We start from the raw sequence: 13,864 nt of genomic DNA, 5'->3' as shown, positions 1-13,864 counted from the left end.
CCTCCATTCTGCGACCAGCCTCGTCTGAGCTGTGGGGGTGGGGATGTAGACTGACAAGTTAGTGTAACCTACACAAAGTGCTGGCGGAACACTCAGCAGGCCAGGCAGCATGTTGCTGTGAGAGTGGGAAGTAGAAATGAAATGGCCGGCCACCAGGAGATCCCAATCCAGTTACAAATGTCTGTAAAACTGCTGGTGCTGAAGTTAAAATAGCTGGCCAACGGGAGATCTTGGCTGGTACCACCGTTAAAATGGCTGACCACTGGGAGATCCCAACTGGTACCACAGTTAAAATGGTGGGCCATCAGGAGATCCCTTTTGATACCACAGTTAAAATAGCTGACCACCGAGAGATCCTGACTGGTACCACGATTAAAGTGGCTGGCCAAGGGGAGATCCTGGCTGGTGCCATGGTTAAAATGGCTGACAACAGGATATCGTGGCTGGTACCACTGTTAAAATGGCTGGCCACCAGGAGATCCCTGTTGATACCACAGATAAAATGGCTGGCCACTGGGAGATCCCAGCTGGTCCACAGTTAAAATGACTGACCACCAGATGATCCCAGTTGGTCCACTGTTAAAATGGCCGGATTGCAGCTCTCCACACGAAACATTAGTTAATTATTGCTCTTGTAAGTGATGGATCAAAGGTTGTGGTTTGTGTTACAGTTCATTGTTGGCGAGGATGGATCCTGTGGCGTTATCTATGAACAATCATCTGCAGAGGGTCCAGCCATTGCTACAATACTGGATCACGTTCTGGATTATTGGTAAGGGATGTAGAAGAGAGCAAGTTCCCCTGTTTAGTGACTATGGATATGGTGTGGTAGGGTAGCAGTTCGTGTAACTCTTCACAGTGTCAGCTGTGAGATTAAGATTGATTCTGCCTGTCTGTGAGGATTTTCTATGTTCTCCCCGTGACTGTGTAGGTGTCCTCCGGGTGCTCCGCATTCCAAACTCGTGTGGTTAGCGTTAGTGGATTGTGGGTAGGCTACGTTATTGCTGGAAGCATGGCGCCACTTGTAGGCTGCCCCCAGCTCATTGGCTGTTGACGCAAAACAACGCCTTTCACTGTGTGTTTTGACGTATGTGTTTCTGGTGTCAAAATGGTTGTTTTGATGCATCTGGTGTGGTAGTATAGAGGGTAGTTTTTGTTGCTCTTACTTTCAGCTTCCACCGCTGGCTTATAAAAAGGAGAGCTGAGTGTGTAAGTCTCTCCCTGCCAGTACACACCCTCTACGACAGCAAGCCTCGTGAATTGCCTCCTCCCTGGCGACACACAGAAACTGAACTCCTCGCGGACTCAGGCTGAACTACAGAGGCCGGGGAGGAGGTCTGGCCCCTGCACACATAGTACGCAGACCCACCGGTGTGTGGACATGCCCTGGTGCTCGTGAACCAGATCCCCAGCTATGGGTAAATAGCCCCACTGCCTTGTGGGCAGCCTCAGGAGAGACGAAGGCTATGGGAGTGAACCCAGACAACAAATCCGGAGTGAGCCCCTAAGGCGGCTGGACATCACTGAATGTCCTCCCAGCAGCTCCTGCAGCCAAGCTGGTGCCAAACGTTGGACTACGCTGGTGAGGCTGAGAGGGGGATCTTGACGACAGGGCATCTCAGGATCTCCATACCTTCCACCCAGGCTTGTCAAGACAGACGGATGCCAACCACTGTCACATGCTTCTACATTCAGGCAGATTAGACCGTTCTGGTTAGACTCTCGCCCTCCTTGATCTATTACCCCGTCACTGCTTTGGAAACACTTCAACCACTTTTTATAATGCTGTTTAAATTCCAAATGCACGCTGGCGTTTCTATATGTACATATGCACACTTCATTCTATATCTGTACTTTAAACTCTAACTGTAATTCTTCACAATTGTCAAATGTTGTTTCTTTATTAGATTTCTTCCCCACTCTGATGTTTAGTCTGAACAGCAACTGAACCTCATGACCATGTCTGCGTGCTTTTATGCATCAAGTTGCTGCCTTATAATTGGCTGATTAGATATTATCGTTAACGAGCAGATCTACCTAATAAAGTGGCCACGGAGTATAATGCCGTTTAAATTCCAAATGCACGCTGGCGTTTCTATATGTACCTATGCACACTTCATTCTATATCTGTACTTTAACCTCTAACCTTTCTTCACAATAAATGATTAGTTTTATTTGTCACATCAAGGATCGATTTTTTTCTTCTGTAATGCTGTCTAAATTTCAAATTGTGAAGAATTATAGTTAAAGGTTAGAGGTTAAAGTACAGATATAAAATGAAGTGTGCATATGTACATATAGAAACACCAGCATGCATTTGGAATTTAAACAGCATTACAGAAGAAAAAAAAATTGATCCTTGATGTGACAAATAAAGCTAATCATTTATTGATTGTGATGCCAGTGGTGGAGCCCACCCCACTGTTGAGTGCATCTACATGGAGTGCTGTTGCAGGAGAGCAGCATCTATCATCAGGGACCCCCACCACCCAGGACATGCTCTCTTCTCACTGCTGCCATCAGTGACCAGGTACAGAAGCCACTTGTCCCACACCACCGGGTTCTGGAACACTTATTAGCCCTCAACCATCAGGCTCTTGAATCAGTGGGGATAAGTTCCCCATCATTGAAATGTTCCCACAAACAATGGGCTCACTTTCAAGGACTCTTTATCTCGTGTTCTCATTATTTATTGTTTATTTATTTATTATCTTTCTTTCTTTCTTTTTGTATTTGCACAGTTTGTTGTCTTTTGCACAGTTGTTGCGGTCTTTCATTGATTCTATCATGGTCTTTAGTCTGTGGATTTATTAAGTACGCCCACAAGAAAAGGAATCTCAGAGTTGTATATGGTGATACACACACACACTTTGATAATAAATTTGCTTTGAACTTTGAACTTTTTGTGTGTATTCTCTGAGCTTGCGAGATGGAAAATTTCAGAATGTGATCCCGATGCAGATGACTGGAGTTTGGGATTGTTTCTGTCAGAGAATGTGCACAACTTGCATTTATTTATTCCAGGGCTTTACTTGACCAGCCTGTTCATTTAAAATGGCTTTAGACAAGGGGTCGGCAACCTTTTTGCCTCTGTGGGCCGGATCGTGTATTAATGAGCGGACGATGGGCCAGATAAATGCCATAAGGAAGCTTGTAATATGGGAATTATCCATTTAAATACATCTAGTTATGTTTTACCACAAATTAATGAATAACACATGCTAGAAAATCATTTGTGCTTAACCAGGGATGTCAATTAGAAATCAAAGAATTCAGTTTAGTTGCAGTTTATTTCAGTCAAGGCATCTTTTGAATCTATTAAAAGGACACAAAGAATCTTTAAATGTAAAACATATGAATATGATGCATTGAATGGTGGTAAATTAAGTATAATAAAAAAGAAAATTTTAATGCAAACCGTCGATAAATCGATGTGAAACTTGATGCTGTTTGTTGCTTGAAAGCTTCCCAATATTGGGTGTCAGACTTGTTGATGCCAAGAGCAGACATTATCCGGACGGGCATCAGTCAATCTTGTTCTCAAATGGTTCTTGGTGTGCTTCAGTTTTGAAAATAATTGCTCACACAGATAAGTGCTGCCAAACAATGATGCCATCTCTTTTGCATGGTCCACTAAGTTAGGATACTTCCCATTTGGATGAATATATTTTCTATAGAAGTCAAGCACTGACACATCTTCAGAATGAAATTTCGATCTCAATATGTCGTCACACTGCATCTCAATCAATTCCATTTGAAAAATTTCTGATGCAGTGTCCACTTCCACATCAAATGGAGTAGCAAACAGTTTGAACTCATTTGCATGCAAGCGAAAATCAGCAAAACAGGTTGAAACTTCTTTTCTGAATTCTTGGACCTTTGTCTCATTTTCTAGGCAAATGAGACAAACTGGTTTCCCAGCTTGCTCGATGAAGTGGAACTTTTTTCTTCGATTTTATTTTGAAATGCAAGTTATTCAACAAGTATGGTAGCACATGTAAATATCTGGATACTTAGCGTGGATTTCTTGTTAAAACACAGTGACCCTGTTTCTGTTTACAAATTTGAATGATCCCATCTGAAAACTTGCGCGTGCACGGAGTGTATCTAATACATATTAATAAGGTAGTCTGCCTTCCCGTCATTCATATATAGCAGTGTTTGGTTTGGAGCAAAACGGAACCTGAGTCCAGTGTAACAAGATGCCATGAATGTCAATCAGTGCGGTCGCATGAGACACTCAGAATAAGGAAAAATCGCTCGCGGGCCAGATCAGCATAGTATCCCAATATTTTCTCGTGGGCCGGTCAAAATACCTTCGCGGGCCAGATGTGGCCTACCCCTGCTTTAGACCATGAGGGTCACCTTGCCTACTCATATCGCATGCATCATGATTCAATGCTTCCTCTCTCTCAGGGTCTTTTCTTTCTTTGCGACTGGGCATTCTGCAGGAATTTCTGCCGTTAATGATCAGAAAGTGTGCTTCTCCCATGTGTTCCACGTGGTGAAATTGGAATCGAGTCTGCAGACCATGGAATTGATTGTATCGATTAAGGATTAACTTTTATTTGTCACGTGTACATCGAAGCACGGTGAAATGCACCTTTGGTGTCAATGACCAACACAGTCCAATGTCTTGCTGGGGGAAGCCTACGAGGGTAGGCCCACAGCTTACTAACCGTAATCTGTACGTCTTTGTAACGTGGGAGGAAAGCAGAGCATCTGTGCAGTCACGGGGTGAATGTACAAACTCTTCACCGTCAATGAGGGTTATTGATTGGTGATCGCTGGCATTATGACGCGAATGCGCTAACTCTCACTACCTTACTGATGTGAATGCTTAAATATAACATAGTCAGCAATAAGCATGAATCTAGATGGACGTACAAGCTGAAAATGTGCATGTTTGTATTTGATAAATAATTGAAATTCAGATTGATCGAGTATCAAAGGCGTGGGGGGGGGGAAACAGATTTTTTTTCTGATCAGTCTCAATACTGCTCACCCGTTGGGAGGTTGTACTTTAAGTTCCTGGACTGTGTTCCAATGTAAATAATGCTCCGCCTGTGAGAATTGGTTGGGCCAGAGCCAGTTGCGTAGTGGTTTACTGAACCTGCTATAAGTGGCATTGGAGCAGAATTGGATCAATGGGCCCATCGAGTCTGCTCCGCCATTGGATCATTGCCCATTTATTATCCCTCTCTCTCCATTCTCCTGCCTTCTCCCCATCACCCTTGATGACCTTACCAATCAAGAACCTATCAACCTCTGCTTTAAATGACTGGCCTCCATACCATCTATGCCAATGAGCCACCACACACTGGCTAAAGAAATTCCTCCTCATTATCTGTTCTGAAGGGGCATCCTGTTCTGAACTGTGCTCTCTGAATATTGCAAACATCCTCTCCCCATCCACTTTAACCAAGACTTTCTGTTGGAGGGAGATGCATACTATAATGTTGTCAATCCCTCAGTCGGACTGATTTAACCTCAACAAGATGATAAATAACATTTTGTATTTTTCGTTCCCTTTGCATAATGGATACCTTTTTTGTCGTTATGTGCCATGTTGTTTGACGTAGGCCATCATGGTCTTTCCGTGAACATGATTGTTCCTGGCAAATTTTTCTTCAGAAGTGGTTTGTCGTTGTCTTCTTCTGGGCAGTGTCTTTACATGACACCTTGCACCAGCGGTCGCATAATCAGGACTTGTGATATGCACCAGTTGCTCGTAGAACCATCCACCACTTGATCCCATGGCTTCATGTGGCCCTGATCAGGGTGGGGGAGGGGGGGACTCAGCATGTGCTAGATCTTGCCCAAAGGTGACCTGCAGGCTAGCGGAGGGAAGGAGCACCTCACACCTGGTAGAGATTTCACTCCACCCTACCACCCAAATATACAACTCTTTAAAAAGTCACACTGTATGCATTTTTTAAAATTAGCATTGTTGATTCAAAATCTTAACCACATGCTTTTCCTTGTACAGTAAAAACCCAGATACAGTTCGAGCTCCAATGATTCCTCTGCCATTACCAAAGAAACTTTACTTCTATATCACTCCGGACATAAAGCGAGACATTGAGCATGCCAAACAGAACCTGGACATGTGAGTAGCACAGTCGTTACCCGTGTGTATCTTTTAGACTGAACGCAGAGGGACTGATGATTTTCCCCCCTCTCCCTTACCTCTTCCCTTCACGTCTCTATCACCTCCTCCTTCCCTTTCTCCCATGGCCTCCTCTCCTATCATATTCCTCCTTCTCCAGCCCTTTGCCTTTTCCACCTATCACTTCTCAGCTTCTTATTTCACCTCCCTGACTTCACCAGTCACATTCTAGCTGGGCTTCCATCCCCTCCCCCCACCTTTTTTTTTTGTCTGGCATCTTCCCCCTTCCTTTCCAGTCCTGATGAAGAGTCTCGGCCCGAACCATCAACTGTTTAATTCCCCTCCATAGATGCTGCCTGACCTGCTGAGTTTCTCCAGCATGTGCAGAATCTCTTGTGTTAAAGAAAGACCAGATGTTTAGCATCATCTTTGCATCATTCCTTCTCCTGGAGACTGATCTCCTGAAGAATGGATTTAATGAATCTTATAAGAGCATGAAATCTCTCAAATTTAAATAGATTTAATTTCTGTATGGTGAACCTGTGTCCGAAAAGATTTTCTCTCCTGTTTCTGTCCAGGTTATCAATACTAAATTGTTTGAAGTTCTGCAGTGAAATTATTTTGAACCACTTGAACACTATTTCAATTCAGTACAGTGCATTGGGCCATCTGTTAATTGGAATGGCTGCTTATTTGGGACAACCCTTTAAAAATACAAAAGCTAATTGATAAAATAATCAGGATTCCATTAATTCATTTAGGGCACTATGCCACTTAATTGGGAGAGGGAACTGTTGTTGAACAGTTTCTATCTAGTGTCAGCCGTGTACCAGCAGAAGCTCCAAAGACCTCATCCCTGGGATGGGCGACATCTCAGGACAACTTGATAGACAGAGGACTCTGGTGAGCAGCTATTACTGGCCTTTGCCCCAGCAGGGGTGAAAGAAGAATAATCTGTTTTTCTATGTTACCTCAGATGTGCTGGGTAATGAATCTACTGTTCTGTCCAGTCATCGACAGAAAAAAATAATTTTCCGGATAATTTCATATTAATGAAGGTGACTGGATAAAGGAAATGCCGTGTGTGCTGTTCCAATGTCATTACTAGAGCAGATATGAAGGCCCTTCAGCCCATAATGTTGTGCTAACCTTTTAACATATTCTGAGATTAATCTAACTCTTCCCTTCCACATAGCCCTCCATATTTATTTGATCCATGTACATTTAAGAGTCCCTTAAATACCCCTAATGTATCTGCCTCTACCACCACCCCGACTGTGTTCTACACACTTATCACTTTCTGTGTAAAATGACCTACTTCTGACTTACTTTCTTTCAGTCACCTTAAAATGGTGTCCACTTGCGTTAGCCTTTGCTACCCTGGGGAAGAAGTCTCTTATCATCTTGTATACCTCGATCAATTCACTTCTCATTCTCTTTTACTCTAAAGAGAAAAGCTCTAGGTCGCTCTACCTACCCTTATAAGACATGCTGTCTAATCCGGGCAGCATCCTGGTAAATCTCCTCTACACTGTCTCTAAAGCTTCCACATCGTTCCCTTAATGAGGTGATATAGCTACCAGATCAGTCATGGAGATCGCTTAACTTTCTAAAGTGCAAACTTTGATTTTTTTTTACTGTGCTTGTTATGTTTTGTAAATCTGAGGCATTAAACTAATTAAAAGGAAAAGACGGGAGACAGAAACGTGATTCTGTCTTTGTGTTTACCTTAAGTGAGGCGTGCACGTATCACGCGGTAGAGTCATGGTGTATGCAATTAACTTATTTTTACATGTAACCTGTAAGGAATTATTTAAATAAACATGAATGTTTAATCAAACACATTTACAATATTACTCAAATACTACTCAAGTATTAAATACACAGTTCTTCACTTTTCCTTTAATCTCCTCTAACTCTTTGTTCCTTCCAGTTTCTTCGTGCCCTCCCATTCTTCTCACATTTTCCCTGATCTCCTGCCATCAGGTAGAAGATACCACAGTGTAAGGACTAGAACTGTCAGGCTGGGTAACAGCTCCTTCCCCAAGACTGTTAGACTTCTCAGCAGCCTGCTGCCACCCAGCACAGGTGTACAGTCTGCCCCGCCCGAACTCTCCAACTCACAGATACACTCTCATTCTGTGCTGACCACTTTTCATCGTGTCTTGCTGCTGTTTCACATATCTATACAACGGCTCATTTTGTTATAATAGTGCCATTAACATTATAATGCTTACTTAAGGCCATCACCCCTGTGGAGGCACAGGACACCGACAGCAGTCTGCCAGAGTTCTCTGTCCTGGGCCAGTTGTCTGCAGGTGCAGCCCATCTTTGAAGAACCTTCCTCTCCCAGGGATGGGGTTTTTGGAGGTTTTGTTGCCGTCTTCGGTAGCTTTAGGAGCGTGCTAACTCCATTCCCAACCCTCCTTTCACAGTCGGCTTGGGACTGTCTATAGCGGAGTTGCATAAACGTGCTCCTCGCACCTTTATATCAACCTGTCAATCTTCAGGCTGTGCACTCAGGGACTTGTGCTAATATTATTTTGTGATTGATTGTGTTGAATTGTTACATTATGTGCTGTGTGTGTGTGTGACTGTGTTTCATATCTAGGCCCCAGATAACAATATTTCATATACAATAAACTTGAACTTCACTTGATTCCGTTATCCCAAATGTAATTGCTTTGTCACTTCTGGCTGACTTTTCATTCTGATGGCCCTGTCCTACACTTGGAGCTTCCCTTCCCTTTGCCTTTCCCCCCTCCTTAAACCCCACCATTTTGCCCAGCTTTTGAAACAAAATTACATGGGTTTGTCTGATAATACTGTGAAATACCTTGGACAAGACACTGGCTAGAGATGGCTCATTAATACCGATTCTTCCTCTTTAGGGTACCCTTTCCTTTAAAGTTAATTTATTTCTGGAATTCACAGAGTTGAAATAGTCCCTTTGTTCCAGTTTAGTCAACGACTTGGACATCAGCTGCTTCACCTACAGAAACTTTGGCAAAGACTTTCCCAAAAAACACGGCATGAGTCCTGACTCGTTTGTTCAGATGGCACTGCAGTTGGCGTACTTTAGGTATGTATTCTAGCCATAATTAACTCTTCAAATCCAGTGTGAGTTTATCAGTTAACCTGGTTTCAAAATTCAAGGTACATTCGTTATCAGCCTTGAGATTTGCCTCCTTACAGGCAGCCGCAAAACTAAGAACCCAATAGAACCGATTTTTTAAAAAAACTTTTGCTCAATGTGCAGGATAAAAAGCAAACTGTGCAAACAATAAAAGTAAGCAAATAGCATTCAGAACTGAAGTTCGCCGAAACAAGCCCACAGGCACAAAGCCAGCAGCCGATTTGGGAGCCTGTCTGTTGCAGGCCACAGCATCGGTTCAGTGCAGCGACGAGTAAGATTTGCGAAGCAGTGAGCTGAATCGGCCTGTCGCTTACCTCTGCATCCTGACCTCCTCAGTCTGCCCTGGTGCTTAACTCATCCGAACCTTATCTATGTTCTACGTTTATTTGCCACAGTGCTTAGCGTGATGCTGTTCCAGCTCGGAGCCTTGCCAAGTTCAGAGTTCAATTCTGGCGTCATCTGTAAGGAGCTAGCACATTCTCCACGTGAGGTGTGTGGATTTCCTCCGGGTGCTCCGGTTTCCTCCCACATTCAAACCAAACCGGTTAGTAGGTTAATTGGTCATTGTAAATTGTCCTGTGATTAGGCTGGGGTGAAACAGGTGGGTTGCTGGGGGCTGCAGTTTTGGGCTGGAGGGCACTATGTCTCTAAGTAAATAAATAAGCAATAGACATGAGATGTTGTTGTAACCCTTCACACTTCAACTCTCCCTTGCTATGTTTATATTGTCAACATCTCCGTGCTAATATTTTACACTTCTTTGCATTTTTGTGTAGCATTTTTACAGAAATTCCTTTGGGGATGTTTCTGATGGAAGGACGCCAATCAGAAACGTTCGATCTGTTTTTCTCTCCATGGAGGCTGCCTGACCTACTGAGTGTTTCCAGCCTTTCCTGTTTCTATTTCAGATATCCAGTGTCTGCAGCTATTTGCTGTACGTTTCCTTGTCGACGGCTTTCTAGAATCTTTTATAGATTGATGAGAAATTTTAAAGCAGTGATGAATGTTTAAATTGAAGAACATTTGCCTGTATAATTTCGAGCTGCGTAGTTGGTCTGACTTTTTTAGATTAGATTCAATTTTATTGTCATTGTGCCGAGTACAGATACAAAGCCAATGAAATGCAGCTAGCATCTAAACAGAAATGCAAAGAATAGTGTTATTTACAAGATAACTGCGAATAAAAAGTAAGTGCTACAGCACACAAATATAAAGGTACTGAGACAGTACAATTATAGAAAAATACAGCATAGAAATAGGCCCTTCAGCCCATCCAATTCATGGCCAAACATTAAATTGCCCACTCCCAACGACCTGCAGCCATACCATAGCCCTCCATTCCCCTACTATCCATGTACCATCCAAACGTCACTTAAATGTCGAAATCAAGTTTGCATGCACCACTTGTGCTGGCAGCTCGTTCCACACTCTCACAACCCTGTGAGTGAAGAAGTTGCCCTTCATGTTCCCTTAAACTTATCAGCTTTCATCCTTAATCCATGACCTCTGGTTGCAGTCGCACCCAACCTCAGTGGAAAAGGTTAGAAATGGAACATATCTTCCCATAAGTCCCTAAGATACAGGAGCAGAATAAGGCCATTTAGCCCTTTGAATCTGCTCTGCCATTCCATCATGGCTGATTTATTAACCCTTTCAATCCAATTCTCCTGCCTTCTCTGCATAACCTTTGACCCCCTGACTAATCAAGAAGCTATCAGCCTCCACCTTAAATATACGCAATGACTCAGCCTCCAAAGCCCGTCAGTGGCAATGAATTCCACAGATTCAGCTTCCTCTGGTTAAATAAATTCCTTCTCATCTCTCTTTTAAGAGACATTCCAGTGTGAGTCTGTGCCCTCTGGTCCTAGACTCTCCCACTCTTGGAAACATTCTCTCCACTCTACCTGAGCCTTTCAATATTTGGTAGGTTCCAGTGTGATTCACCCCCTCATCTAAACTCCAGCAAGTACAAACCCAGAGCCACTGAACGTTCCTCATACATTAACTCTTTCATTTCCGCTATCACCAACTTCAATCCTGACTCTAAACTCTCTGTTCATCTCCCAACCCCTCTCAAACCAAAACTCAGGAGATGGTTTTAGTACCATGAAACAATCTACAGCAATCCATACAGATTCACTGAGCTTTCTTTTACTCAATAAGGGTCTCCGCCCAAATGTCGACTGTACAAAGGTTCAAAGATACAATTTAATGTCAGTGAAATATTTACAAGATACATCCTGAAATGATTTTTCTTCGCAGCCATCCATGAAAACAGAGGAGTGCCCCAAGAATGAACGAGTTAAATGTTAGAGCCCCAAAGTCCCCCCCCCCAGCTCCCCCTCCCATGTGTAAGCGGCAGCGAGCAACAATTCCCCCTCCCCCCACCGGCAAAAAAAAGCATTGGCAGCGCCACCGAGCTGTAACGTCTTGCAGCCCCTGCCAGAGTTGCTGTGCATCTAATATCGCCTCCAACCTCACTTGAAATTGTCTCTTTGCTTTTGAAATAGCCCTCTGTAAATCATACCTGGTTTTTTGGTACAGACCTGGGTCGCCAGACTTGAATGCCACAGATCTAGCCTTCAGCAGATGACGTTCCTCCTGGTTCATCCATGGCTTTTGGTTTGGGAATGTACAACAAGTCTTTGCAGGCAGACACCAGAGGTACACCACCCTCTATGGAAAGGGATTTCTGCTGGCCGCTGTTTTAAATGGCCTTGTAACTCCTGACTTCCAGCCTGACTCTGTGCTGTCACTTTCAGAATGTACCACGAGCTGTGTTCTGTGTGTGAGACCGTTTCTCTGAGAAACTTCCATCTGGGGCGCACTGATGTAGTTCGATCCTCGTCTACGGATTCCTTGGAGTTTGTGGAAAGAATGGATGATCCCGGACAAGAGGTAATTAGTCTGTTTCACCACCCAGTGTCATTGAGTTTTTCAACAGGAACAATCCCTTGGACTGACAGTGGAACAGTGGAGCTCAGTACAGTCCCTGTGGCCCACAGTGACTGAGTTATACTATTTTTCCCCCTTTGGACCACAAGAGGACGTGTCCTTATCACAGTTTACAAAATCATGAGGACTGTGGGTAGGGTGACTGAACATGGTGTTGTATTTCTTCCATTGCTGGGAAATCAAGAACTAGAGGCAAAGGTTTAAGGTGGGAGGGACTAGCTTGAATAGGAACTTAGGTAGATCATAGAACAATACTGCACAGGACTGGCCCTTCAGCCCGCAATGTCATGCCAACCTTTTAACCTAATCCAAGGTCAATCTAACTCTTCTCTCCTACATAACCCTCCATTTTTTTTTCTTTCATCCATTGTCCTGTTTCTTAAATGCCCCTAATGTATCTGCCTCTACCACCACCCCAGGCAGCTCCCACTACTCTCTGTGTATAAAAAAAACAACCTCTGACATCCCCCCCGCCATATGTTCCACCAAACACATAAAGTTATACCCCTTGTGTTAGCCATTCCTTAACAATAATTGAAATTTAACAACTATCTTCTGTAAAATAAGATAATTGATATTAAAATGCCACTGAATGAGGCTGCAACTCTACAGAGAGTAAATCAGAATCAGGTTTATTATCACTGGTGTGAAATTTGCTGTAGTACAGTGTAAGGCAAAAAATTACTGTAAGTTACGATAAATGTGTGAAAGAGTGAGGTTGTGTACATGGGTTCATAGAAATCTGATGGTGGAGGGGAAGAAGCTGCTCTTGAAATGTTGAGTATGTGTCTTCAGGCTCCTGTACCTCCTTCCTGATGGTAGCAATGAGAAGAGGGCATGTCCTGGGTGGTGACCATTCGTAAAGAATGATGGATGCCACCTTCTTCAGTCACCTGAAATATGTAGATTTAATGTATTAATCACATGTACGTTGAAACATGCAGTGAAATGTATCCCCCATCTGACACCTTACCCATTCCTTCTCAGTCCTGATGAAGGGCCTTGGCCCGAAACATCGACTGTTTACTCATTTCCACACAGATGCTGCCTGGTCCAAACAGAGGATGTGCTGGGGGGCGGGTCTACAAGAGTCACCACACATTCCAGTGCCAAATGTACCATTCGCACAACGCTCAGCAGAACAACACAAGCAACAACAACAACAGACAAATAGGCCCCTTTCTATCTCTCTCTCTATCCCTCTCCCTGCCTCTCCACACCTCTCCCTCACAAATACACGCACTTCCAGAAGGGTCCAACTCCGGGTCATCAGTTTTCAGTGGACTTGCAGACATCAGGCTTCCATGTACTGGACATGCCTCGTAAAAAGGAACTTGATGTCCGAACTTGCTGACTTTGTTCTTCAACCTTATGGCTTCACTCTTCAGTTTGACTCCAGGGCTCGCCAACAATGGAACCCTGAACTCCAGGCCTCGAGCTCTGGACTGACATAGACCTTCAACCCCTGGACTTGCCAACCTGGGGGCCACTGTATTGCTGTTGTCCAGGTTATAGCTCTTCTGCAGAGTTGCACTAACTGAGTTTCGAGCAGGTCTTCTACTTTTTCGTTTTTTTTGTGTGCAATATTGCATTCTACTGAACCAGTGGGATAACTTCACTCACCCCATCCCTGGACTCAGTTCCCAACCTATGGACTCCCTTTC

General features: G+C 43.7%; 1 protein-coding gene across 1 annotated transcript in view; it reads left to right on the top strand.

Annotated features, from left to right (window-relative positions):
- Positions 1-13,864, top strand: part of LOC140198282 (carnitine O-acetyltransferase-like) — a 72,069-nt gene that overhangs the window by 31,857 nt on the left and 26,348 nt on the right. Inside the window, exons 8-11 of the mRNA XM_072259342.1 lie at positions 672-772; positions 5,990-6,109; positions 9,069-9,191; positions 12,008-12,143. Of these exons, the coding sequence (XP_072115443.1) occupies positions 672-772; positions 5,990-6,109; positions 9,069-9,191; positions 12,008-12,143 (480 nt within the window). The remainder of the gene's footprint in view (positions 1-671; positions 773-5,989; positions 6,110-9,068; positions 9,192-12,007; positions 12,144-13,864) is intronic.

Source organism: Mobula birostris, chromosome 5, assembly GCF_030028105.1.
Source record: "Mobula birostris isolate sMobBir1 chromosome 5, sMobBir1.hap1, whole genome shotgun sequence".
NCBI lineage: Eukaryota > Metazoa > Chordata > Chondrichthyes > Myliobatiformes > Myliobatidae > Mobula > Mobula birostris.
Note: the sequence above shows the minus strand (reverse complement) of the source record. Positions and strands in the feature narration are given on the sequence as shown.